The sequence below is a fragment of the Catharus ustulatus genome, chromosome 2 (genome assembly GCF_009819885.2).
Source record: "Catharus ustulatus isolate bCatUst1 chromosome 2, bCatUst1.pri.v2, whole genome shotgun sequence".
NCBI lineage: Eukaryota > Metazoa > Chordata > Aves > Passeriformes > Turdidae > Catharus > Catharus ustulatus.
In genome coordinates, this window is record NC_046222.1 from 94,576,666 (window position 1) to 94,603,510 (window position 26,845).

The 26,845-nt window shown below is 39.7% G+C and overlaps 1 protein-coding gene across 3 annotated transcripts; it reads left to right on the forward strand.

Moving 5' to 3' along the window:
- Positions 1–1,845: 1,845 nt before the first annotated feature.
- On the forward strand, positions 1,846–24,980 carry LOC116992017 (interleukin-18 receptor 1-like). 3 transcript variants are annotated; one of them, XR_004416971.1, is made up of 13 exons: positions 1,846–1,934; positions 2,776–2,875; positions 5,152–5,271; positions 6,282–6,522; positions 12,830–13,007; positions 13,911–14,064; positions 14,516–14,578; positions 16,254–16,410; positions 16,579–16,712; positions 17,518–17,679; positions 19,251–19,409; positions 21,888–22,530; positions 23,356–24,980. XR_004416971.1 is itself a non-coding variant. In XM_033051107.1 (12 exons), exons 2-12 carry the CDS (start codon positions 2,782–2,784, stop codon positions 22,247–22,249), a joined length of 1,824 nt encoding a protein of 607 aa, XP_032906998.1. In that variant the 5' UTR covers positions 1,846–1,934; positions 2,776–2,781; the 3' UTR covers positions 22,250–24,980. The 3 variants fall into 3 exon arrangements, 2 of the variants coding, with proteins under 2 accessions (XP_032906998.1, XP_032906999.1); XM_033051107.1 differs by having other exon boundaries at positions 21,888–24,980; XM_033051108.1 differs by lacking the exon at positions 1,846–1,934 and having other exon boundaries at positions 2,816–2,879; positions 3,989–5,271; positions 21,888–24,980.
- Positions 24,981–26,845: the final 1,865 nt, after the last annotated feature.

A 26,845-nucleotide genomic window follows, 5' to 3' on the forward strand; every position in this document is an offset into this window, starting at 1 on the left:
CAGTTAGCACCTCGGTGTAATTTATGCTGGATGGAAAAGAAAATGTGAAAACCTGTGTGAAATAACTGGTCTTCTCTAACTGATTCTCAAATTGTCAGTTTGTCAGAGCTTCATTCAAAAATCTGTTTTCCAACATTAGTGCAAACTTTCATGTTCAACATGACACTTTGAAAATTAAAATCTAACCTGTAGCTATTTTTAGTCAATTTACATATCAATTACCAGACTATGGTTTCTCCATTAAAATTGTATTAGTCTGAGAACTAAAAAGTGTGAAGTTTATTCTCCTTTCACATATGTTCATGTATCACAGAGCTAGCTATGACATTAGTTGAAAGGACCAATTGAGCACAGCACTTTCTGCAATGCAGACTAAAGCTAAAAAATGAGAGTATTTCAAAAGAATATGAAAGGAAATAAATGTGAGAAAAGCTCATGGAAAATATTGCTGTAAAAGATGGAGTCAGAAAAAGAAGTTCCCAAACTGTCACTATGAAGACAGTCAGTGAAAGTAAAAAGCTGATGACATTTTACTTTACCGTTTTATTTGTTGGCTACTAACTAGTTTCCAGACTATCATGTAAAATCATGATATCTGCTCTCTTTTAGGTTTTAAAATCAGGTACTAAGTCATAAACTCAAAAGCATTGCAAAGAATCTTCTGCACATTTTTAAAGCAGTTATAGTTAGTTAGATCCTTAGCTTACTTTCCTGGAATTGCTGACTTACATTATCCAAAGGTCTAACTGTTGCTATAGACATATTGCTTCATTCTGTGATGAGGAAAACAAATGAGATGAGACAGCAAAACACTCTAAGGTTTCTTTGCTTCACCTCTGCAATGAAAATATCCAAGAAAGCCAGCTCTGAGTAATCCCTTTCTCCTTTTAAGTGTAACCTGCTTTTTTTTTACCTCTAAACTGTCCCCTCCTTTTGAAATGGGGAACTTTTACATTAGCAGTTGTCATAGGTAAAAAACCCAAAAGGTAGCTGTCACCAAGCAAATTTCTGAAGATTAAAAGGGTGATATGCAAATGAAAGGGTTCCTGAGGGAATTATTTTTTCCCTGCTGTTATCAAACTAACTTTAGAAATATAGTGAATCATTGCACAGTACTTAGCAGATAAAGCGTTCATAGAATTAAAAACGGCAAACATTCATTTACTTGGGAACAGGACTCAAACAAGAAATATGCCTGGTGGAACCACAGTTCCAATATGCCAACATTTGGATAACAAGCAAACTCAACTAATGGCATGCTGACTTATTTAGAAGTGAATACATACACCCATTTTGCAGCAATGGAGCTGCAAAATGTTTCATGTCTTGAAAGTTTCCATTTTTCTCCCCTCGAAGGTAGGAGGGTAGCACAGAAAAAAAATTGCCCGGGGACATTTCTCATAAAAACCAGTGTAGAATCGTATCTTTTGCCTTGCCTCTTTTCCTGCAGACTGTAGTTTGCCATTCTTTTTGGTGGGATGTTATTTGTGTGTGTGTCTTTTGATGTCTTTGCCGAATCAGCCTTTCGGTGTTACCTCCAGGCACGTCCTCATTCTCAAACCAGGCAGCGACGTGGGGAGGAAGCTATAGCAGAGATAGAACTTGATATACTCAGCCCAATATACTCGTTCCTAGCACTCCGTCCTACCTCCATCACATTGCTTGGAAGAGTCTGCAGCGTGCGTTCGGCGGAAGCGCGGAGGAAGAGGCGTTTCGGCTAAACACTTCGGAAGACATCACCTCCTTACGCCTTTCTTCCCCGGAAAGGTTACGAGAGGGAAGAGACTCACACACCCCACCCCTCTCGGCCTCCTGAAAGAGCGGATCATCGGGGCGCTCCTCTGTGTTTGGGGGGCCGGGAGGCAGCGCAGCCCCCTGGCCCGGCCGGGCAGCCCCGCTCCGGGCAGCGCCGCCTCCGTGCGGGCTGCAGCCAGGTAGGGCAGGGCACGGGGCAGCGGCACCGGGGGCCAAAGCTGGCCCGGACACCTCCCTCTGCTCCCTTCGCTCCGAGGAGGCGAGCGCCGGCCCCACTCGGGCATCCCTGCGGCTGTGCGGGGGCTGCCCCGCTGGCCGGGACCTCTGCGGGGCACCCTGCGCGTCCCCAACCCTGCCCGTCCCCAGCCCTGCCGGTCCCCAAACCCGTCTGTCTCCCATCCTGCCCATCCCCAGCCCTGCCCATCCCCAACCCTGCCCATCCCCAATCCTGCCCATCCCCATTCCTGCCCATTCCCAGCCTTGCCCGTCTCCGTTCCTGCCCATCCCCAAATCCGTCTCTCTCCCACCCTGCCGCACTCCCCTGTCCGCGGCACTGCTCGCTGCTCCCCAGTGCCATCCGGCTCCCACACCTCTGTCCCAGGCCCATGCTGTACTTTTTCTTTATTGCCTAGCTGTCATAAACAGCTTAGCCCTGAAAATGGCTTATTTCAACATACAGCCCCTGTCACCTTCTCTGCACTGTCCGTAGCCCTTTCCCTCACCAGGGTGGCTTTGGAGGAGGATGAGTTCCTTCAGCGCTATTCTAAGTGGTAGGAGCAAAAGATTGTGCCTAAAACATTGGTGTACCATACCTCAAATGCCTCATTTAGAAAAAAATACTAGTATTGAGGACTTGCTATTAGCTTTCCATTAATATTAGCAGAAACGAGATTCTCACATCTCCCTATTCTGTTTTCCTTCCTTCAATCAACAGTTATCTTTTCCTTTTTCAGAAGGTTTTTGAAACTGATATATCTGTGTATTGACTCACTTGGTGAGAGAGACAACTCTCTGTTTCAGTGATGAATGAGATTCAGAAGAGTTGCAAGTTCAAGTCGCATCTCTCTGGAATTTGGAAGACTCCCTCTCGATCCACTTTCCACCTGGCAAGACTTGCATAGTGGGTAAACAGCTTTGCTTATGCTCTTTGAAATTAAGACAGATTTTAGTTTTTTCAAAGAAACTGTAATCCTGGCAGAATGGTTCATGGATCTAATATGGTTAAGACAACTGTTTGGTAAATATTTTTGTTTTCTTCATCAATGCCACACAAATTATGGCACTGTGTGGTAATATTTAAAAGCACTTAAATTTCACAAGAAGCCATTCTTAAAGAGGAAAGTAGTGCACTTTACAGAATTTAGACTTTTGGTTTGTTTAAAGTTTTTGTTGGCTTCACAGTAGCACAAGCATTTTTAAGAACTGTGTTTTGTTATTAAAACTCCGTCAGTGGTTTTAAACATGTATAAAAACTTAAAAGAATGCCTAAAGCTAGTGTCACTTTGGACTGTATAGATAACTTGTAATTTAATCAATTTTCATTGAAACTGTCATTTCCCTCTATAGCCTTAGCATCTTGCCCATTAGTATTTCTGTACTCCTTTATCAGGAATAGAATTTTTGCTTTTACATTAAAATCACTCTCTTTTTTTCCCCTGAAAATTAAAAATATTATTCTGATTCTCAAAGAGTCTCTTTGTATTAGCTGCCTTTCAGTAAAAGCACTTTTCTTTTTTTCACCTTCCCGCCTCCCCCAACTTTTCATTGAAGAATGCTTGAACTGTATGGCTCAAATATAAAGACTTTTACCTCACAGTAGAACAATTTCAGATAAATTGAGCAGGTTCAACAGCAATGAGACAGTAAGATAAAGGTCCTGTGTCTTGATTTTTAGTAGTCATGAATCTCAAACCTGGTCATTACTAAGTCACTTCCACTGTGTGTTGATGTGATATACAAAAAAGAAGCGGATTTAGAATTAAAAATTTGGTGTTAAATAATTCTGTCTTTATGTAATGGATCATAGTCTCATGGTCTCTGACAGCTGTATTTCTTCTGAATATGAAAGGATAGAAAAGAAAAGCAAAATTCAAGAAATTAAAGAGAGAGGCCCTTCTTTCTTTACGAAGTGTAGGAGTTTGAATCTCCATGTGTAACAAGGAACTGAAATTGGTAGTTGCAGAACTCAGCATCCAGATTATTTTAGCTTTCTAAATCTGGATCTCTCTACCAGGCCATCTGAAAAAAGGGATGTGAAACACTTCCTTCATCTCCTGACAGTGCTTTAAGGGATGAAGGCACACTTGTAAAGAGCTGAGAAGAAAGATAAGAGAGGGAGACCATCTACACAGATTGGTGTCCTGGAATAATGCTGGAAATGCAGTAGCCTCCTGCCTCCAGACTCTTCAGGTCACAGAAACTTTCTGACTCTAAATCTCAGGGCAGTCTCTTAAAGTTTGTTTGCTCAAATTGCAACAGGTTTACTTCATAAAAAATGAATGGATTGCTAATGAGATTTCTTTTGGCAGATCTCTCAGATCTCTGGAATACATCTCATGTTTGTGTGTGAGTATGTGTATGTGTCTCATTTGTCCATCCATGTGTGAGTCACACTAAGCAAGGTTTTGGATGCAGGGGTTGAACTGAGCTGATTATGTATCTCACTTGTGTGTTTTGTAAGCAAAACTGAGGCAGAGTCTCAAGAGTAGCTCTGTCTTGAGTTGTCAGTTAACCTGCTGTTCTGAGGAACCTCAGATGATGCTCCAAGCTGGTCTTATTTAGTGGTGTTTTTCACTTGCCTTTGAAATTGGTTGACTACACATGAAGCAGCTGAGTATAGGCTGATTCATGTCCTCCCCCTCAGTGGAAATTTTAGCACTCCCCTGAAGTTTTTTGCCCCCACAGACCAAATTGTGAAAGAAATTACATGACTCGTTTTCCAACAGGCTCAAAGTTAGCCACCAACACATCCAATCGATAACAATGTGCTTTTCTCATTGAAGGCAAGGGAAGTTTCCAATAGCTGTTTCTACAAGGTCCAGTCTTGCAAAGTTTATTCTCTTTGTGGATAAAAAAAGCACTGCACCTGTCCTGTGGTAGGTACCTACTGGCTCGGGATTTGAGTGCTCTTGTAACACTGCAAAATACATCTATTGAATAAGAAAATTGAAGAAGAAAATCCTGCAGTGCTTTCTGAAGTTGAAATGAATTTGCAAAGAAAAATCTAGAGACATTACCAGATGTATGAAAATAGATGTTATGATAAAAATATGTAAGTTCCCATTTGGAAAGCCTTCTTCAGCAGCAGGCAGTAGTTACATTGCTCAGATGGTCCATGCTCAAAGGAACCTGTTTCACTGCACTTGTGCTGAATTGTGAATATGTTTTTGTTCTTAGACTTTCAGAACAAGCAGGAGCAATTCAGTTTCTTTTTTTTTTGGAGAAGAAGTGAGAAGTATCTCAAGAAAATGACTCTGATGATTTTTTTGGTAATGTTGATCATGGAATCTGCCACTGGTAAGTAAAAGTCTTCGATTCAATAATAGAAGCTTCAAAATATGTGCCAGTTTCTTGACAGTTGCTTGGAGTAGGACAAGTTTTGTGTTTTGCAGCCAAGAACAAAAACTTAAAGATTTGGCAATTACAGCCCAGACTTGGGGAAATTTGGTCCCAAATGCCAAAATTATGAAATGAAAAAGCAAGGATGCTACCTGGAGAAACTTGACGATGTCATATATGACCATGACCATATGAAAAGACATAGTAAGCAAGAGAAAGAGTCTGCTTCTTTTTGTCACAATAGTTGCTAAACAACAATAATCTCTGAGAACCTCAGGAGAAAGAGAGACTGAAGGCTGATTTTATTTTTGACCCTTAATCCTAGATCATGGTTCCTTTTCTGCACTTTTAATAACTTTTGTATGCAAAAGTAAATTTGGGAAATTTGTTTGATAAGGCAGACTTGGAGACTAAATTTTACACAGATAACCTCATTCCACAGCAGCTTTCCAAAGATGTCTGAAGTTTTCAGAAATGTAGCTATATAATGATTCAGTTTTAATTAAGAAGATAAGGAAATGCAAATGTTAATTTATAGGATCTGTGCTTTTATCTCAGATGTATTTGTCAAGTCAGACCATATGTGAAGAATTTCTCCTTTCCTCTTCCATTTGTGGTAGCTGCTTCACTATAGAGTGAGGCCAGATTCTGCCCTTTGAGCCAATTTGATTCTGACGCTGTGGAACTCCTGTGAAAGAATCATAGAGACAGGGAAATGTCCTTTCATTTTCAGCCCCCTTTTCCTTCTGGTGTTGCTTTTGTAAGATAGAGTAAAGGCTTGGAAAACTGCTTTTTTCAGTAAATGTAACAGCAACAAATAAATAAATAAATGTTTTGAGACCATTTTGCTAAAAGAAGTCTTTTTATTAAAAAAAAAGCACAGCAAATCACTTTAAAGTCAGGCTAATGCAATTTTCTGAAATAAGTCTTTCACTTCCTAATGTATCTTTTTACCCCTTTCTCTGAAGAGAAGCTGTGCCCCCTTCGTGCCTCCATTGATGTTCTAGAAGGGGAATATTTTTTCCTTTGTTATCTTGAGTCAAGGCAAGAACATTTTCAGGAAGAAGCATACACAGTAAACTGGTACAAAGAAAGTGCTGGAAAGCAGCAGCTGATAAAGGAAACACGCAGAATTGTTTCACAAATGAATTTTCTGGAGTTTTGGCCAGCTGAACTCAGTGACTCTGGGAATTACTCTGTCATTCACAGGTGGGTGCACAACACAATGGGTAAATGTCTTGCCTGTGCACGTCTATGATAAAGATAATTTCTTTGACTTGTTTTCTATAGCTAGTGGCATCCATATAAAAGGGGCTTAGGGAACTGCATTAACTGCTGCATCATTTCCAACTTCATTTCACAGTAACTATCAAGGTGGACCTGTCATATTTAAAAATATAAGGAGTTTCAGCCTTTTAAATGTTCTGTAAACCTTTTGATAAGGCAGGTAGCATTTTTTTCTGGCTTGTGATTAATTACCTAAGCAAAATGAGTGTCAGGCAACCCTTCTGTCCACTGGCAGCAAAAGGAAAAATTTGCTTGTCTTCTTCCCCAGACTTGTTTTTTGTTGCTGTGTTGAGTGGATCTCATGCTATGAGGATTGCCAAATCATCTCACTGTGTAGTAAAGATTAAACATAGCATAGCTGAACTCTGCTTTCTGTGCAAGCCTTTGCTTGCATGGAGCCATTCAAAGAACAAATGAAATAATTGGATTTGATTTCTTACTACTGTAGACCATCATGGGTTAAAAAGAGAAATAAGGATGACCCTTATTTGTTTGCAATCTTCACTGGAACATCCTGAATGACTAAAGGATTAAATCAAAGGTTTGCTGCACAGAGCTCTTGTAACTAACTTGCACTATTCAGCATTTGCAGTTGAAACACTGATTCATTTGAAGCAGATTACCTTGCATGTAATGATTTGTGCTGTTCTCCGAGTAATACCTTTAAGGTTCTAGTCAGGTTTGTAAAGGGTATGGGACTGTGGATACTAAAAAATGCTCTCCACTTTTTTCCAGAAATATTGCAGACTCAAGTTGGATAATTTACAGCTCTAAGCCAGACTTATTAACTTCCAAATAAGCTTGGAAGCTGAAAATGTCTTTTTTTAAAAAATTATTTTTCTATGTATCATTATTGTTATCTCTTTACTGATATTATTTTAAAAAATACTGACTCATGATACATGAAGTACAAAATATTTTTAATTGTAGGGTAAATATTGAGAAAATGTTATTCATCTGTGTTAAATTCAAGATGATGAATATGGTAGCTTATCGTTTTGTTGTGTTGATCAGTTGTCTAAATGGTCACTTCACAAAAAAGCTATTAAATCTAAAAACTTGACATGGGAAAAGACAGGTGGAGATCACACCTGAATTGCCAGGCTACTGACTGGAGTAGGAGACTCCCATGAGTTTAAAATACAGGGCAAAAAAGAAGAAAGCTATGATAAGCCCAGCCTTAATTCATGATCATTGTGATCTTCTGATTATTTTAAGGACTTGGGTTAATGACAGTAAATCCGCAGTAAATCACAAATGTTCCATAAAATTATTATGAAAAAGTCTGACCCTCAAAACTGAAGGGAACAGCCTTACATGTAGAAGAAGGATGATGACAGGAAAAGAATGGAAGTGAAACTATTAGAATTAATTTTGTTAAAGTAAGTAATTGTTGGACAACACAACAATGTCAGAATTCGTTATGAAATGTCTTAATTTATTAATTTGCTTAGGAGAGAAACTCAGAAAAAATTTTGATTACATCAAATATTTCATTTGGAATTGAGTTTTGATTTTCTAGCTTTTTTTCTTCTAGAACTATGGTTTTTTTTGTTTGTTGTGGTTTTTTGTTTGTTTGTTTCTTTGTTTTTTTAATTTGGTTTGGTTTAGTTTTTAATTTCTTTCTCTTAGGCTCATATGAGTACAGTGATTTCACGATTACAAGCTGCACTGCCTATAAGCTGCATCTCCGGGTGTTGGCAACATTTCATTCTTTGTCCATACACAAGCCGCACCTGATTATAAGCCGCTCTGTCGTTCGCAACGAGGACCCGTGTGCAACAAAGTTGCCAAATAGTAACAGAATCGCAGGATCGCGGGGTTTACTGGCTCGGCTCGGGCCGTGCGGGCATGGGGCTGCTGACGGGGCCAGGTGGCCCAGCTCAGTGGGGCCGCTTGGGGCCGGCTGCCACTGCCGCCAGGCTCGCTCGCCCCGGCCTGGCGCTGCCCCGCAGTGGCAGGGGGGCACGGAGCCCGCTGGCACCTGCAGAGGCGGCGGGAGGAGGGGAAGGAGCCCCCCCACTCCTGCGGAGGCAGGTGGGGGTGGGAGCCCCACCGCTTCCCCCCCGGGCTGTGGGGATGGCAGCACGGAGCCCCTCGCCTCTCCCCCAGGGCCGCGGGGCCAGCAGGACGTAGCCCCCACCTCCCTCCCCCCCCGCGCTGCCAGCACAGAGCCCGCCTGCACCCGCCGCGCAACAGAGTAACCAATTTGTAACAATCACGAAATGCCGGCTTTTACTGGCAGGTGCTCGGCTCGGCACCCTGGCTGGCACTTCCGGGGTTGGAAATTTCAGAAATTTTTTCACATATTAGCCGCTCCTGAGTGTAAGCCGCATTTCTGGGGTGGGAGCAAAATTTTAGTCAAAACGGTGCAGCTTATAATCATGAAATTACTGTACTCATTTTTCTGTAAGGATAAGAATCATGCCAGAATCTTGCAATCCTCCTGTGGGAACTCTTTACAGTTCTCACTGCTGGAACAAAAAGCATAGGGGGATTTTTTTCATGGGGTTTTAATGGGATCTTGGACTTAGTTTATATGATGGTTCTCATTATTGGAAGGCATATTAAATGAGCTGCATTTCAGTAAATACAGAAGATTATTGCAAAAACTCTTTCCTGCAGAGACAGAGGACTTTTGGAAGTCTCTACAGAAAAATTGTGGGCTATTGTGGACTACTGACCTTGTTTAAGATTTAATAAGAATGACTGAGTGGAATTACTATAATTTCAGAGTGTTTATGTTAGATTAAAAGTTTTACTTTTGAAAGAAGATATGCTAAGTATATTTTTATTTATCTTTTAAATTTTCAAGTGTTTAAATTAGAGATAGGTATTTGTAAGCTATACGGGAAATAATTTTCAGAATACTTAGAACTGTTTAGGCAGTTTCAGGAAACAATGTGCCAATTTCATATATTGCAGGTTTTCAAGAAAAGAAGACAACATGTTGACAGATTTTGCGAACTAATTAAATGTAGGATTTTTTTTTTTCATGTGTTACAACTGACAATATGCAAGAAGCAAGAGGCGAAAGGGATGTAACAATGTTTTTATGATGTTTTAACCAGTTATTTTTTCCCTGAAGAGGAATCAGAAGTTTTATTTAAACCAGAAGTGTCCTGCTGAGACATACCATAGATGGCTGAAGTGTGCCTGTATGTTTGTTGATGTGTTCACAGGTGTTTGTTAGTACACTAGACTTAGGATATGAATTCAGTAATCAGTGGAAATCACCTATAGGCCTGAATGTATCCATCTTCAGCGACATTCTTGAAAATAAAAATTTCATGTGTACTTGTAGTAAGTGTGGTAAGCAGCAAAAACTGTGTCACAGATCTTTGGAAAGATATGTAATTTGTATGGGTTTTTGTTTTGTTTTGTTCTTTTTTTGGTTTTTTTAAAAAGCCTGTATCCTGTGGTTGTCAAAGAGAAAAACAGAATACAAAAAAACAGGTCATCAGTTTGCTCTAGTTTGGTGACCTTGAAACTGAGAGAACTTAGAGGTTCCTGGAAAAAAAACCAAAAAAATGACAGTGAACCACGATAAACACATGATAATTTTACAATCCTAATATTGCTTTATTTGTCAATATGTTTAGAACAATTGAAAGCCATGGGAACATACATGTAGAGTTAATACTGCAATTTTGCAATTTGGAAAGTAGAGTGACACTTTCTGCAGAAGATTCTAATGTTGAGATAACACTGGCTTGTTGCAGTAAAATAGCTGAGGGTTACTTAGAATTGGCTATTTACCCAGTAAAATTGGTTTATATTCCCTAAGGGCTTTCACTTCCCTGTATCATCTTCTGAGTCAAGCTAGATTTTTTTTTCCTTCTTGGAGGGTTTGTTGGGGGAAGATTGAAAGGCTGTTAAACCAGAAATGGTTTTGCTCCCGACAAAGTATCACTGAAGATTCTCAACAAGTGAAAACCAGGACAAAAATATATAACAAATAAGACACTAGCAGCTTAAAAATATAACTAAATGATTTATTTGGTGTGTGTGTTTTGAAAACCATGCTGTATGGCAGACAACTAGAAACGATGTATGAATATTCATTTTTTTGGTATGGTTTCAATACCTTCTAGGGACATTCTCCTTGGAATTCCAAGGACAATCTCCTCAGATTTTGGCTCATCAGGTAGAATATCTTGATCTACTTTGAATGATTGCCCCAAATAGGATCACAGAAGAAAGCCTGTGTGGAGCAACAGGCTGGGGAGAACATGTGGCTTTATGTTCTCTTTCATCTACTGAATCTAGAGAGCAAAATAATTTGCATTTCATGGCTAGATTTGTAATTAATTCTCTGACATACTCAGATTAATAGAGTGATGCCTAAAGAAACACACAAACTCGGTGGAATGAATTGGAATTAATGCTTATGTCCACACCTAAACTTATCTTAGGTATCTTTACCGTCAGGGAGAGAGAGGCCTTTCTGGGTCACAGATTATCTTGTCCTAAACAAACCATATAAAATAGATTATATAAACTGCACTGTAACAGGGTGACTTATGACTTGGTCCCAGTGCTGATTGTGATTAATAACTCAGATTTAAATGTGTGAGAAGAGTCCACCCACTGTGAATACCCCTGTGAGCTCCTCTCTGATGGAAAAGTTTTGGTAAGGCTTTTCCTGCTTGTAACAGCATAGTTAGCTGATTCACCAAAACCACCTGCTGGTGGTTTAAACCATGTGTTGGTTTAAAGAGTTCATTGCAATTAGGAGTAATGAACATCTTGAGTAAGGAGAACCTGTGAGAAAGGGCTACAATGCAAAGAGGGTGAGCCGAATACACAAATACATTTGTCTGGGGAGCTTAAAAAGCAGAAAAAAAACCAACCCAAGACTTGCTCTAAATTAATCATAAAAATGATGTCCTAATAGCTCTTCTGAATTTTGTACCCTCCAAACATATGTCAAGAATCGTGTTCTAGCTGAAGCACACACCAGGGATGCCTCTCCACTGAAACTGCTTTGTCCTCTTGGCCTTTCTCATTGAAATAATTCTTGACTAGTTGCAGTTCTGGAAGAAATTTGTTTTTCTTTTCTTGGAGGCAGAAAGATTCAAACATATTTGTGAAGATATGACTGACATTGGAGAGAAGTGCTCTGTGGTTGCTGCTTTTCCTTTGTCAGCCCCTGCTTGTTCAGGAAACAAATGAGAGCTTTATGCACTAATTGCAAAATCTCACCCATTAAATGACAGAATCTCACCCACTAACTGACAGCAACATATGGCTTTCTCTTAAGCTCTAACTTCGCCAAATTAAAGTCAAAAGTCCTCCAGGTTCCTTTCCCTTGGTAGTCTTGTCTTTGGATATATCAAACAGTGAAATAACAACTGTAATCTGATTATTTCAAGGAATATATGGATAGAACTTAGTAGAAATCTACATGAAAATGATCAGCTCCTAGATATCCAAATGAGGTATTTTTGGAGCATGTTTTAGAGACACTGCATGGGATCACTCTGCTGCAGAAGTGATAGCTCCTGCCTCTTTCAGTCAGGCTGGGGTGCTCAGCTGCTATAGATCTCTGATCCGTGCAGACTCAAAGATAAAGAGATGCATCCTTTCCAAAGTGCCTTGTTTTGCAGATATGCTTGAATCATAATAATGCTGTAATTCATGACACTTGTGGAGTTTAGAAATGTTTCCAAAATATGATTGAATTCCAAAATATTCCAAAATATTCCAAAATATTCCAAAATATTCCAAAATACCTGCAGAGTATCAAACAATCAATAAATGATTAATGTTGCTTTGCGAACAATACCAGACTTGCCTATCTCATTTCTAATTTTACAAATATATTCTTCTGTCATGGCTTTTAACCTTAGCAACACATAGGAAATTAAACCTGCAAAATCTTAACTGATTCAAAGTCCAAAATTCTTGGATACTCTCATGTAACAGGTTGATGTCACAGGTTGTTGCATTCTTGTTCAGGTCAATGTAGTATGCATTGTCATGTTCCATAGATATAATTGTATTGTCAAATGTTTTATGACAGTGCATTTAGTTTAGATAACCTGTTTGATTAAAGATAATTACCCTTATTTAGGAGTGGGAAAGTAATAAGGGGGACTAAAAATAATTGGGTCACTGTAGACGTACTTTCTACTTAACAGATGTATTTGAGAATTTATTTTGTAACTCACTAAGTTGAATTATTTTAAAAAGCTCCTAAAACTGATTTTGCTATATTTTTTTTTAGCAATGGAAAAAGAAATTTCACAGTTCAAAAGTGGACCTTGAATGTACTTGAAAGAAATAAAAGCAGCTGTTTCAATGAAAATCATTTAACTACAGAAATTAAAAGTGCTGGAATTGGTCATTCACTGAAATGCAGTGATTTGTCTGTCAATGAAAATGACAGCATAACATGGTACAAGGTAATTACTGAAACAGTGTCATTCAAATCATTGGCTGTGGAAACAAAACATCTGATTGCAGGAAATATTAATTGCAAACAGATTTTTAGAAACATCTACAAACTTTGTAAAGCTTTAATTTCTCATGGGATTAGGAGGAAAAACTTTAGACAGATACATAAAACAAAGCTTTTGTTTGCTCTCAGTTTTTTTAAAAAATGTACCTGTTTCAGAAGTTATTAAACTAGTAGTTTGGAATGATAAAAGATCTGATGTGCATGTCTGTTTGCTGATTTAGGCAGCAGCTGGTTTAGCCAGCTGCTACTTTGCTGATACAGATATTGTACTGATGCTAAATGAGGTGCCAAGATTTTTATTTTACTGTTAGCACGTACTCATAAAGTAATTGCAAACTTTTGCAATTTTGCTGCTTCTGAACAGTTTTTTAGGTATGTAAGAGTTCCAGTTCTGTTCACTTTTGGCAAGTCGTCTTTTTGAGGAGTGCTCCTTGTTCCTCTCAGGTTGGAGTAACAGACCCTGTTCACTCCAAGATCAATCAGTTTCAGGAAGGGATTTTGACTGATTTAGTACAGGCATCTTGAGTAGCCTGGCAAGAATGGGCTACAGCCCTGTTCTCTTGTCCTTTGGGGCCTGGGAGGATGGGACCATTGATGGATAGGGCCATAGGTTGTTATGTTTTCCTCAACTGCAGTGTTCTTAACTTCTAATGGGTTAAATGTTGAAATGTTGTGGTAATGTGACCACGAGTGAAAATTTGGTCTGCACCTCTTTTGGGTCAGACACATGTCATTGAGATAGTGCAAAGGTGATAGTGACACTTTGTTTCAAAAAAATTCTTAATTTCTTTAATGTTTTGAATGCATGTTTTTTACAGAACAATATTTTCTGGTTTTATTGATGCAGGACTGTAAGAAGTATGAACATGAAACAGAGAGGGAAGTAAATTTTAGAGCCTTAACAGTACAGAACTCTGGGATATATACCTGTAAAATTTTAATCAGTCATGAAGGAACAATTTACTACAGCACAAATACAATCAAACTTGTAGTAGAAGAAGGTAAGAAAGCTTTTCAAATTTTTGAAGCATACTTTTTGGTTCACTTTACAATGGAGATTTTTAATTGCATTTCTAATTTGATAAATATATACCAGGGGGAACAAGGCTGGTAATCTGTACTACTTCAGAATAATTTGAGAAGTAAAAAAGTTTTATCAGTTTTATCTTTTTCAAAATAGCTGCTCTAAGTAAATCATACAAATTTACTAAGAATTTTGCACAAGAGCCTTTCCAACCATTGCAAACTGTACTCTGTATATATATGTATGTGAAAAAAATTCAGCAAGACATACTGGATTTTAAGCTACTCAGTAATGTCAGAATCCACATATTGTTCTGTGAATTAAATGGAATGTTTGTGATTAATTTTATATATAGAGCAATTAAGCACAGTGACTTTTACTGTGGAAGAATATGAGGCATTACTCCAATAGCAATACTTCTATTTCAGATGCACCAGAGGCTTTCTCTTTGGAGATAGTTGGACATCATGAAGAAATTGAAACAGAAATAGGTATGAAATTAATACAAAAATCTTTGAGGTAGCTACTCTACCTACATGCTTTTGTTCTGATTTCTTTGGGGTTGATGGTCTGGATAAGTGTAATTAAACTAAGAATTGTGTGTGCAACCTGCATGAGAAAGTGGCGTTCTTTTGTAGTTAGTAAACCTCATGGAGCAATGTGTAAAAGATGCATGGTTTATTCAGTGAACAGCAGTAACTGATGTGGTTGAGGATGTTGTTCTTCAGGGAAATGAGGAGTGGGAGGTGTGACAGTCTTGGCAATGTGTGCATGAACATCTGTATTGTCAGGAGATCCTGTGCTTCTAGCTGGAAGTAGGTTGGATAAAACGATCTAGAGGCTTCACATGGTCTTGGACAGAATCCAGGATTTAGTGATTGAGGCTGAAATGAATTTTTAAAAACAGAAATTTACCTGTCCCTCTCCTCTCCTCTCCTCTCCTCTCCTCTCCTCTCCTCTCCTCTCCTCTCCTCTCCTCTCCTCTCCTCTCCTCTCCTCTCCTCTCCTCTCCTCTCCTCTCCTCTCCTCTCCTCTCCTCTCCTCTCCTCTCCTCTCCTCTCCTCTCCTCTCCTCTCCTCTCCTCTCCTCTCCTCTCCTCTCCTCTCCTCTCCTCTCCTCTCCTCTCCTCTCCTCTCCTCTCCTCTCCTCTCCTCTCCTCTCCTCTCCTCTCCTCTCCTCTCCTCTCCTCTCCTCTCCTCTCCTCTCCTCTCCTCTCCTCTCCTCTCCTCTCCTCTCCTCTCCTCTCCTCTCCTCTCCTCTCCTCTCCTCTCCTCTCCTCTCCTCTCCTCTCCTCTCCTCTCTGCTGAAGAAGGACTAACATGCACTTTTCCTGGCTTAATGAAGAGCATTCAGCATGTGTTCTCTGGAAATGATGCTGCAATAGCCTAGAAACTGTGGTTGCAGCTAACTTCAGGTCAAGCTTCCCATGACAGAGTTTAAAAAACCTCACACTTCAGAGCTGCAGTCTTCTGCCCTTATTTTTTCCAAGTGTACAATTGTCCTTTTAGTTTTGCAATTTCTTAAAACTACTGGAACTTTATAGAGTGGTTCCTGTCCTTTGCAGTTGGTGCTTTGAAATGGGACAAGTAGCTAACTGAGTAAATGACTTGTTCATGTATTCAGGAATTTCCAATTGTGATCCTGAGACAAGAATTTGTTCTGCATATGTTCAACAGGGACTTTGGTTTTGTTGAGTATTCATATGTAGTTTCCCTATTATAATTAGTTTGTTGTAATTCTCCTTACCAGCTACTTATTTTTACCTGGTCCTGGAGCACTGCTGATAGGTTTTCCTCTTCTGTTCCCAGTCTGCAGAACACAATCTAGTTCATAGAATATCTCAAGTAGAAGGGACCCATAAGGATCACCAAGTCCAATTCCCTTAATCTCCTAAAGCCTGAAATCCTCAGGTCTATTTAAGCCCTCCTGGCTATGACGATTTATCTGAAAGAAAGCAATGGATGGCTGTCACTCTACATCAGTGCATGACTGCTGAAGCCACCAAGAGTGCAGGTGTAACACCTATAAAACATTGAGGAGGGGTTACAAAATTCAGAAAGGAGCACAGCTTATAGGGTATGTTTCCTGGAAAGCGGGCACTTTACTACACTGTGTACATGAGTCCTACTTGTCACTAAATCTTCCCATATTATGCTTTTTTTGTAGGTAAAGAAAAGATACTCAATTGCACAGGTTTCTTGGGTTATTATATGCAAGAAGATGCCAGCCTCTACTGGTTAATTAACCAAACGTTTCCAGAACAATGCACAGATATCCCTGAGAATGAACCTTCAATATGTGAAGAAGAACTCAAAAAATTACAGTAAGTTTCTTGAAAATGCTGCATTTATTATGTGATAATGTCCTATGCTTTGTGGAACCGCAAATTCAGTAAAAACCACAGTTTTCTCTAGAGCCTTTTCCTCAAAATCTGCCTCTCAGGTGGTTGTAGGTTTCTGTGCAGTGTTGCTAACACCATTCCTTGTTGCAGGTTGGGAAACAAGTTCTATATCACAAGGCTACTACGGATTAAAAAAGTAAGAGATGAGGACATGCATCATAATTTCACCTGCATGTTGCAAGCTGATGAAAGCACACAGATGAAAATAGTAAAACTGAAAAAAGGTATGGCATAATCTAGAAGCAATTTATTAATTAGCCTTCTCAGTCCTGAGGGCATTTTCAAAACACTGCTCCAAATATGTCTGTCTGCTTATGAAGTCCCTCACACATCTACTGCTGGACCTAGCAACCCTGGTTGATTTCTCCTGCTCTCAGACAGGAGCAGAAGGAGTACAAAGCAAAACAAATAGACTACAATGAGTGTGTGTTCAGAGTGCCTTCATAGAAACTTAATAAAGTTTAAAGTGTTCCAAATCTGTACTTGGAACTAAAAATCCCTAAGATTTTTTTTTAATTATTATTATTATTATTATTATTAATAATAATAATAATAATAATAAAAATCCTGAAGGAGACTAGAGCAAAAAAAAATAAATATCTCAGCCAAAGAGATTAAAGAGGACAATAAGAACTTATGGATAGGACAGAGAGAGGCGTAAAAGGTAGATAATGAGGGGAAATAATAAAAAAAAACCCTGAAGGAAACTCATCCCATCATTTTGGGATGCTGTACATCTATGAGGAACTGTAATGTCAGTCTTGATCCCACATACCCTGCACACACATAAATGACCTGCATGTGATTGCATCCAAGATTGTTTCTCCTGTGTTTTACAGTAAAACATGTTTTGTAGTTTATCGCAGGACCAGTGGCATGCATATGTGCTTGAAACATTAGCAGGTAAGGATTCCCATCAGTATTGTGGTCTTTTGAGGTGATTTTTAGGTGCCATCATCATTTGATCCAGTAATCTTGTCAAATAATACTCTTTGCTAAGGCTGTAATTTGCTTTGTTTCTCTTTACAGGGAAGACTCAAGACCTGCCTGTGCACATATTTACTACTGGAATGGTCCTTGCTCTGCTATTTCCTTTTGTTGCTGTAGCTGTGGTGTTTGTGTTTGTGATGTTTAGGGTCGACTTCGTTCTGTTTTACAGAAGTATATGCAGGAGAGATGATACTGCTGGAGGTATGGCTTTACTAATGCTGACATTGAAATAAGTGTATTGATGTAAAATATTTTTGGCAGGTTCTATGAAATAATCAACTTTGAGGAAGATAAAAAAATTATCTGAAATCCAGGAGCAGTGTGAGAAGAAACAAAGAATATATAAAAAAGAACTTGATGTGTGTTTATATATGCATGACAATGACAGCAGATAAATACAGTGAAGAAGCTGCCTCTGGAGCAGGCAGTGGAAGGGATGTGGTTGGAAGCTGTTCAGATGAGCTCTGTTCTGACATATTCTTCATCACAAAAGTTGATGGGGTGGAAAGGTTTGCAGTTGCCTATCCATGAAGAGGATGAACACTCTGGAGTTTTCAGATGGGCAGACTGACACAAATTTGTTTTCATCTCACTGATGCCCTTCAGTAAGGTGAAACTTAAAATGTTTCCTTGACTGTAGAAGCCATTGCATGTTTATAGGTTTGTCACTACATGCTCTTAAGGAGAGCAGAAATTGCACATTCCTGGTATCTTGCCAGGGAGTAGCTCTGTGGCCTTCACAGCAAAAAAAACCTGGCAATTACACTAAATTTTTGTTTTTCTGAAAATTGTGGTGACAAAACTTGCTGTATATATGGGTCTGATCTTGGCCTTCCTTGGTCTCTAAATCAGTTTGAATATAGCTTGAATGAACTGCAGTGGTTGGAGATCTTCCATTAGTGGGTGGATGTCATTGATGCCTGCCAATATTATTATATACTTGTTGGTATCAGCTACCACAGTGTGCACTGACTTACTCAGAGAGGATCTCTGAGAACCTGGACTATGCTGCCCTGGAGGAGCTGTCTGCTGGATATCAATGGATTTCCTACTCCTAGAGCTCTTGTATGTGTAGGGTTTGATGGTGTTTAATTTCTGCTCTCTGTTGTGAACTACATGCAGTAAAATATTCAGAAAGGGAAGCAAAGAAGTACAGTTTAAAAAGCAAAGCCATGTGTGCTGGTCTATCAGTCCTGATAATTGCTCTGTGCCAGTGTGGTGGACCTGGGTCTGGATCAGTCTTTGATTTTCTGCTTGTAAATCAGTGCCCAATCCATGACCAAGCATGGAATACTCTCATCACAAAAATAATTAACTGGTTTGCTCTCTCTTTTGCTTGTATCCATTCCACTTGATACTCTTAGACATGGTGTACAATAAATGTTGAAATCTGCAATATCAATTAAATAACCATTTTTTCAGGTTGCAAACACATTTTTTTGCTTTCCTTCATATCTTGATCTTCACAGATGTGACATTAATTGCTTAAATTAATCTAATTTTATTTTTAAAGAACTTTAATGTAGAAAGGAAATATTTTCAAGTATTTTCCAAATGCAGTCAGAATCTTTTGTATCAACCTTATATTTCTCCAGGATATTTTTTTAATATGAAGAAGAGTGTTTGAAGACTGTTCAGAGTCTGCAGGAGAAAGATGAGGAGTTTCTAGATGCTTTACTATTGAGACACTAAGTTTGAAAACCAGAATGGTGAATCAGATACTGGATTTCTTGTGGTTGATAACAAGACAACAATTGTTGGTTTATTTTCAGATGGAAAAGAATATGATGCATTTGTGTCTTACCTGAAAGACTGTGTTTCTCCTATTGAAGAAGAGAGAGAATTTGCTTTGAAGATATTGCCCATGATACTAGAAGAAAACTTTGGGTACAAGTTATGTATATTTGAGAGGGATGTATTCGCTGGAGGAGGTAAGGATACTGAATATTCTTGTCATTAGATAGGCTCACTGTTTTCACATAAGGGTCAAAGTCCGTAATTAGAAGGAATTCTGTCACGTGTTGTCCATTGAAAGGATACATTTTTCATTTAATCTGGACCGTGTGCATGCAAAGTTTGATTGCAAACATTTTACATGTTTTATAGTTATATTTATGAATTCATATACACTTACACACACCTGCACACATATATCACTAATTACGAAGAACCAAGATGAAAAGATCAAAGAGCAAGCATCGAGAAGGTTAAGGTGAGGACACAGAAGACACCAGATATTTCACAGCAATAGTGCTTTTGCTCTGCTTTTGCTGAGAGCCAATGAATGAACTCACATTTACTGCACAGAGCAGCTGGAGACTCTGGTACTAGTTATTCTTTGATAAACTGCATGTTTGCTGTGTCTTTAGTGTGGAGGTTGAAATCATTCTCTGAATGAAATGGGTGCCATAACAAAATGGAAATAAGGAATGGAATTTGGTTTGGCCTATGGAGGTACCTGGCATCTCCCTTTTGCTTGGATAAAATGTACTAGGAGTTTCCATTTAGTCCAAAGATTCAGCTGCGGAATAGAATTTCATTGTTCAAACCACAGAACAATAACACCAGTCAACCTCCTTCGTTAAGCAGGGTCTTATCTCTTTATATCCATTCCTGACAATTCTTTCTAATCTGAGGGGAGCCACATCTCTTCCAAGCACTTTATTTCTTACCTATTCTCTTTCTTTAAGTATTAAAATTTTTCTTACTGAAGGGTGCAGTCTAATTCTTTCAATAGTTTTAACTTACAGTAATTTCACTAATACAAGCCGCACCATTTTGACTAAAATTTTACTCCCACACCAGAAATGCAGCTAACACTCAGGAGCGGCTAATATGTGAATAATTTTCTGACATTTCCAGCCCCGGAAGTGGAAACCGAGGTGCCGAGCCGAGCAACCTGTCAGTAAAAGCCGGCATTTTGCGATTGCTACAAATTGTTATTCTGTTGTGCTGCGGGTGGAGCCTGGCTACCTGCAGGCAGCACAGGGGGTGGGGAGAGAGGAGGGAGAGCTCTCTCCTTCCCTCCTCTGCCCAGGGGAGAGACGGGGGGGCTCCGTGCTACCATCCCCGTGGCCCGTGGGGTAAGCGGGGGGCTCCTGCCCCTGCCTGCCGCGGCAGGAGCAGGCAGGCTCCGTCCCCGCCTGCCGCTGCGGGTGCCAGTGGGCTCCATCCCCGCCCACCGCCGCCACCGCGGGAGCAGGGGTGCTCTGTCCCTGCCCGCCGCCGATGCCGCAGGTGCCGGTGGGCTCTGTCCCTGCCTACCACCACAGGGCAGCACCGGGCCAGGGCGAGAGAGCCCAGTGGCAGCGGCCGGCCCTAAGTGGCCCCGCCGAGCGGCCTCACCGAGCTGGGCCCCCTGGCCCCGTCGGCAGCCCCAAGCGAGCTGAGCCTGCACAGCCCGAGCCAAGCCAGTAAACCCCCCGCCATGCCGCGATTCTGTTACTATTTGGTAACTTTGTTGCACGCGGGTCCTCGCTGCAAATGACAGAGCAGCTTATAATCAGGTGCGGCTTATTTATGGACAAAAACCGAAACGTTTGCCAACACCCAGAGATGCGGCTTATAGTCCGTGTGGCTTGTGTTGGTGAAATTACTGTATTTCCTTTTCTCTGGTCTGATCCATTGTGAACATGTAAAATAGAATATTTCCTTCTTTGTACAGGAGCCTTTGGTGTTATATACCCTTGTCAGCCTCCTTTCACCCTCAGTTTTCTCTTCATTAGGTTAGTTCTGCAGTTTGCTTTACTTTTCTCTACAAGTGATGTTTTCTAGATCTCTGGTTTATGTAGATTTTTATCCCATGGTGCTAAAACAAACATTGGAAGCTGTGCATGAAAAGTCAGTTTGATATTTAAAGGGACTCACCATTCATTTTCATTCATCAGTTTATATGCCAAAAGTCATCAATCTAAGACATGGTTGGAACTCCTGTCATCACATGCTGGTCTTCTCAGCTCTGGATTACTGGAAATAGATTTGGGTGTTTGGTGTCATAAAGGAAGGTGTAACCCAGGGTTACAGAATACTTGGAGAGAGGTTGCTGTTTGTGGCTTTCTGTGGAATCCCTCCAAAGGTGTCTACTAGGAAAGACCAAAGAGGTGTCTGGTTGGAGGAAAGTTAAATTTTGCTGTAACCTTCTGTCCATAAGACTACTGCCAGACTGCAATTATAAGCAGGAGATTATAAGTAGGTTTATGTCTACTCTAGAGAGCAAGCTTTGACCAAATCTGAGTTAATTTTCAGAGACTCTTAAACTTTAACACATATTAATCTCTTTGTAAGTACTGGATGCTTACGTGCTGTCACTTTAAAAGAGGGACATTTTTGGTACATATATGAATTTAAAAGATAAGTTGATTCGGTGTCTATCCTTTCAATTTAACAATAAATTTATCTTTAATTTACAGCATTTGTTGATGATATCCATTCATTCATTGATAAAAGCAGAAGACTAATTATTATACTGAGCCAGAACTACATTTCTGACAGAGCCATATATGAACTTGAGAGTGGACTGCATAAAGCTCTAGTTGAAAGAAAAACTAAGATCATATTAATTGAATATACACCTATAAGAGACTACAATTTCTTGCCAGAATCACTGTCACTTTTACCATCAAAGAGGGTGGTGAAGTGGAAAAAAGATAAATCTCTTCCTGTGAATTCCAGATTTTGGAAGAACCTTCGGTACCTGATGCCAGCAAAGCCTATCAAGATAAAGACCACAGGGCACTATAATAATCTTGATTTAGGCTCAAAAACTGCCTAACCCTGGACTGAGGGCTGTGACTTTAATGCAATCGTGTAACAATTCTGGAGACAGAAGATGTAGCAGAAAACTGTATGTTTTGCTAACTAATAGAACTAAATAAACTAATATTTTGGAAAATAGTGTTGATTAAGAGGCCAGCTCTGAGACCTAAGAAGAATGCAGAAGTTACTGCAGGGGCCAGGATTATGTCAATCCCAATTGCTAAATCTATCCCAGAGAAGGTTTCCTCAGAAGCTGCACAAACAGAAGTTTCATTCTGCTTACGACTTACCAACACGGTATGAAGCACAACGAAAAATATTTTTATTTTTCAGTGATGTAGAATGATACTAGTTTTACTTGCATATAATTTTTAGGCTCTTCAATAAATAAATCAGTACTTGCAATCTCTTATTGTTATTTAGATGCTCTTTGCTTTGTATTTTGATATTTTCTTAGGATTCTGATTTTAAGCAGATCCAAACAACTCCTGCCTTAAAGAGCTTGGCATGCAGGCTTTGTGCAATAACAAGTAGAAAAAACCCCAAACCAATAGAGAAAAGGGAGGTTAGAAAGACTAGAGCAGTTTTAGGTGTTTTAACAGTATTTGCTACTGAACTGTACATGGTCTACAACTGGGAATCATTCAAAGGAATGGTAAAGACTGTTTACATCCTATTTCACTAGAGAAGATTGCAAATGCTCATTTTGATAGGGAGAAGAGGGGATTGGGATAGAAATAATGGTGTTTTGTTTCTGAATTCTGATACCACAGTGGAACCAATTGCCCAGAGAAGGTGCGGAGTCTCCCTTACTGGAGATATTCAGGAACTGACTGGACACAATCCTGAGCCATATGCTCTGGGATGACCCTGCTAGAGCAGGGAGGTTGGACCAGATGTCCCACTGTGGTCCCTTCCAACCTGACCTGTTCTGTGATTATGTGATTCAGTGATACCCTGAGCTGCCTTCAGCTGTTGCATGTAGGGGATTTAGGTAAAAATGAGATATTTGGTGTGTATATACACTCCTAACCCTTCGTAACTCTTGTCTTAATATTATTTTTTTAAAACAAAGTTAGTAGTGCTATTCAAAGCTATGCTAATCCTCCCTTATCCTCCCAGCTGTCTGACAGAAGATACCTATCTGACATGAATTCCTGGATACAATGGAACCATATTTCCTCCTCGCATCAGTGGGGAGAAGTCAAGGGAGAATAATTTTGGAAGATCTTTTGTCAGGTTGCTAGGAGATCATCAAGGCTCTTCTCACTCTTGCAATTATCTTGCACGCCATAACTGCTGGTTTTGGGAAGGCATCTCTCTTGCACTGAAACTTAATTCACACATGAAGGAGCGGCATTACCTTCTCAGTGCACTTGAAAACATAGTTGGAGCGTTAGGTGTCATGACAATGTCTCAAGTTTCATAGGAATGAAATGTTGTTTGTCAAATATCCTTTAACCATGTTTCTGGAAGATGTTTAGGTAAAAGAAAAGGCTAAGTATAGATTTCCAAAATGGAGACAAAGCTGTTGCCAGGTTAACAGGTAGGTGGAAAGGAACAAAAGCAAACATCTGTAGTGACTTCAGATCAGCTATAGGAGGTCTCCTTCTATCAGACAACTAAAGGGCTATGTAAATGTGGTCATAGGCAACAGCCCTTCTCTGGTGTAAGCTTTTACTGAAGAGGATTTCTCCTCTGCAGATGTGTGCCTTTACATTTCCAAATTTCAAATCTTTCGCAATGTTCAGTTTTTCTGTGCTAGTGTTTCCTGTGTTTTCTAGTCACAGATAATTTTTAATATTCTCTGTCAGCACAGAAATGCCATCAGATGTACTAGGCACACCCATTTTCTGACCAAATATCTTACAGAAGTGTTAGTAACTCTCCCAATAGTTAACTGAGGTATTAAACTTTCTCCTCAGCCATGTAGTTTTTCATATACTGTCATCAGTGTATTGCCTAACAGATTAAAGGTCAAATGGGTTTCACTAATCATGTGACTATGGACAGTGCACTTGGTTTGTGAATAGCTCTGGACCAAGCCTACCTTCTATGATAATCAGCTACTATAAATTGAAATTGAATTTGGCATGGATGCCCCCTCACGTCAGCTTGGAGAGACAATGTGACTGCATATAGCTGTGACACCTTGTGAAAATGTACCCTGAAGCCTGTGACATCATACAGAATTTGACTGCCCTGAGATTTCACAGAATAACAGAGGGTTATACATAAATAAGGTTGAAAGCTAAATGGCATTAATTCCCAAGTTGTTTGAATGCCAGCAAAGCAGACATGCTTTGAATGACTCAACATTTGTAAAAGGGGAAATATTTTTGCGCAGAAAGGTATCATGACACAGTCACTGCAGAGATGATCCTCACTGTCCATGATGCAGTGGTAAAGGAGGACAAGGGAAATTAAGGATATGCATACTCCTACTAAGGCCAGATGTTGTTCTTACTGCTCTTATATCCTGAATTACTGACATTAATCAGACCTTGGAAATGCCTGCTCTTTGTTTGTCTGTCCATAGAGAAAAGGAACTGCTACTATTACTTTTATAGACTGTAGTTGTGATGATTTGCCTGATCATGTATATGTCAATGCCTACGTGAATTTGCATGATAGTTGGTTTGAGGTAATGGGTCATTTGGTTGGAGGTAATGGGTTATTTCAGTGATTTATACTGTAGGTTTTGTTCACTTTTGCGCTTAATAAAACTATATTTCTCCTTCTTCACATCTGTGACTTCCATTTTTGCTGCAACTAGACAGAAATAATATTATGAATGAGTGTTTTATGGTCGCTTATAGAATCACTGCCATTTGTATTGGCAAAAGCAGATTTAATATAAATTGAAATGGAGAAAAATTCATTGGCAAGGTTCACTCTACTACTTACTAGATGGCAAAAGCATACAGACAAAAATCATCAATCTAACCCCAAAGTCAGCCTGAAAATTATCTATAAGGGGGCTGGAGGGGTAGTGGGGTTAAGAAAAGAGTTAGGGTAGGAAAAGGTAAGGATTAAAAGCAATAAGAAGACCCAGTTAGACACAAGGTTCAGAGTCACAGCTAAACTGAGCCAGTCTTTACCAGCACTTTAGGCCTAAAGGTTTAACAGCACTTAACAGCACTTAATTGATAAGTTAAACAATTTAACAAAGGATTAATATAGAATTTACTACAGCACAGCAGTAACTCATTTACAGGCCTAGCTTGCTAATTAAGTGTTTTAGGAGAGCAACATTCAGGGTACATTTGCTGCAGCGTATTCACACTCGCATGCATGCAGACCTAGAGAAGTATAAATGAGGTATACCTGTGAAAAATGCCCCTCGAGTTCAGTGCAGTGCTCCCATCAGATCATTTTGCATCTTCTCAGTGGACAAAGGGTTGAGCCTGGAGCAGTGGGGGTGTCAGCCCAGAATCTGCTGTTGTCTGGTGATCCTCCAAGAACAGCAAAGTTGGGAATCCACTGGCCCTGAGAGGGAGGTTTCTGGCTGCAGCCCACTGTGGTTGTGAAGGGCTCAAAGGGTCCTGCTTAGCGCTGCTGTTTATAGGGTTGCAGGAGGGTGGGCTTTAGTCACAGGAATTTTCCATCCTAGCCACAATTTGGGTTGGAAACTTTCTTCAAGAGACCTCAATCAAGGTGCTGTTCAAGGCTGAGGCTGACTGAACATTTCTCAGCTCTGAGTGTGACCTGAGGGGTGGTGGGGACAGATGCACTACCACAAGTAAGTGTCAAAAACCAAGCTTAGGGTATAAAGAAAAAATGCAAGAAAAGCAAATGTGCTTAGACCACAAGCAATGAATGTCTCATTTGAAATTTAGGAAGATTAAAACAAAGCCAAAACCACAAAAGCTATTGAAGTATGTAATTTCCCTGAGGAGGACGCAGATGGGATAAATAAGGAGACAGCTGTTGCAAGCCACTGGTCTTGAAATTTCTTGTCTCTCTTGCTATGTGCTATAACATAGTAACTGGTTGTGAGAACATGGTCTGTGTCAGCATTTTTTTAGTGTTGCTGATTTCTACCAGACACAATATGGGCTGGAAGCAAAGCAGTATCAAAGAACTCTTCCTGTCTATTGACAATTGTAACATAAATTTGGGAAGAATTACGACTATTGCATATAGTATCATCGCTATAATGTAGTACTGTATAAGGGCTGATACCTGCATAAGGTTTGTGAATTAGAGGGTTTTTTTCCTACTATAAATACTTCTGTTCCTTCATGATCATTTGCATTCTTTAGAGACATTGGAGAGGTAGAACTTGTGAAACAGGAGTAAAATCCCCATAAGGACAAATCCTGTAAATTCCACCAGTCTCCAGATTGTAATGAAAGTAGAAGATGTGCAGAAGGGCTGGACAGAGGGAATCTTGAGATTTGCTGGTTCTGTCGCAGAGCAACTGATGATGCCTGCAGAAACAAGTTGTTACCAACTTGTGTTTACTGAACTGGAACTTAAACATAGCAGTTGCAGTCAGCAGTTACAAAAAAAGGAGAGCACCAATAAGGATACTCCAACAGATTCTTGGAACATAACTCCTGTGTCTGCAGGGCAAGGTTAGTGTTCACTGGACATCTCAGACCTTAAG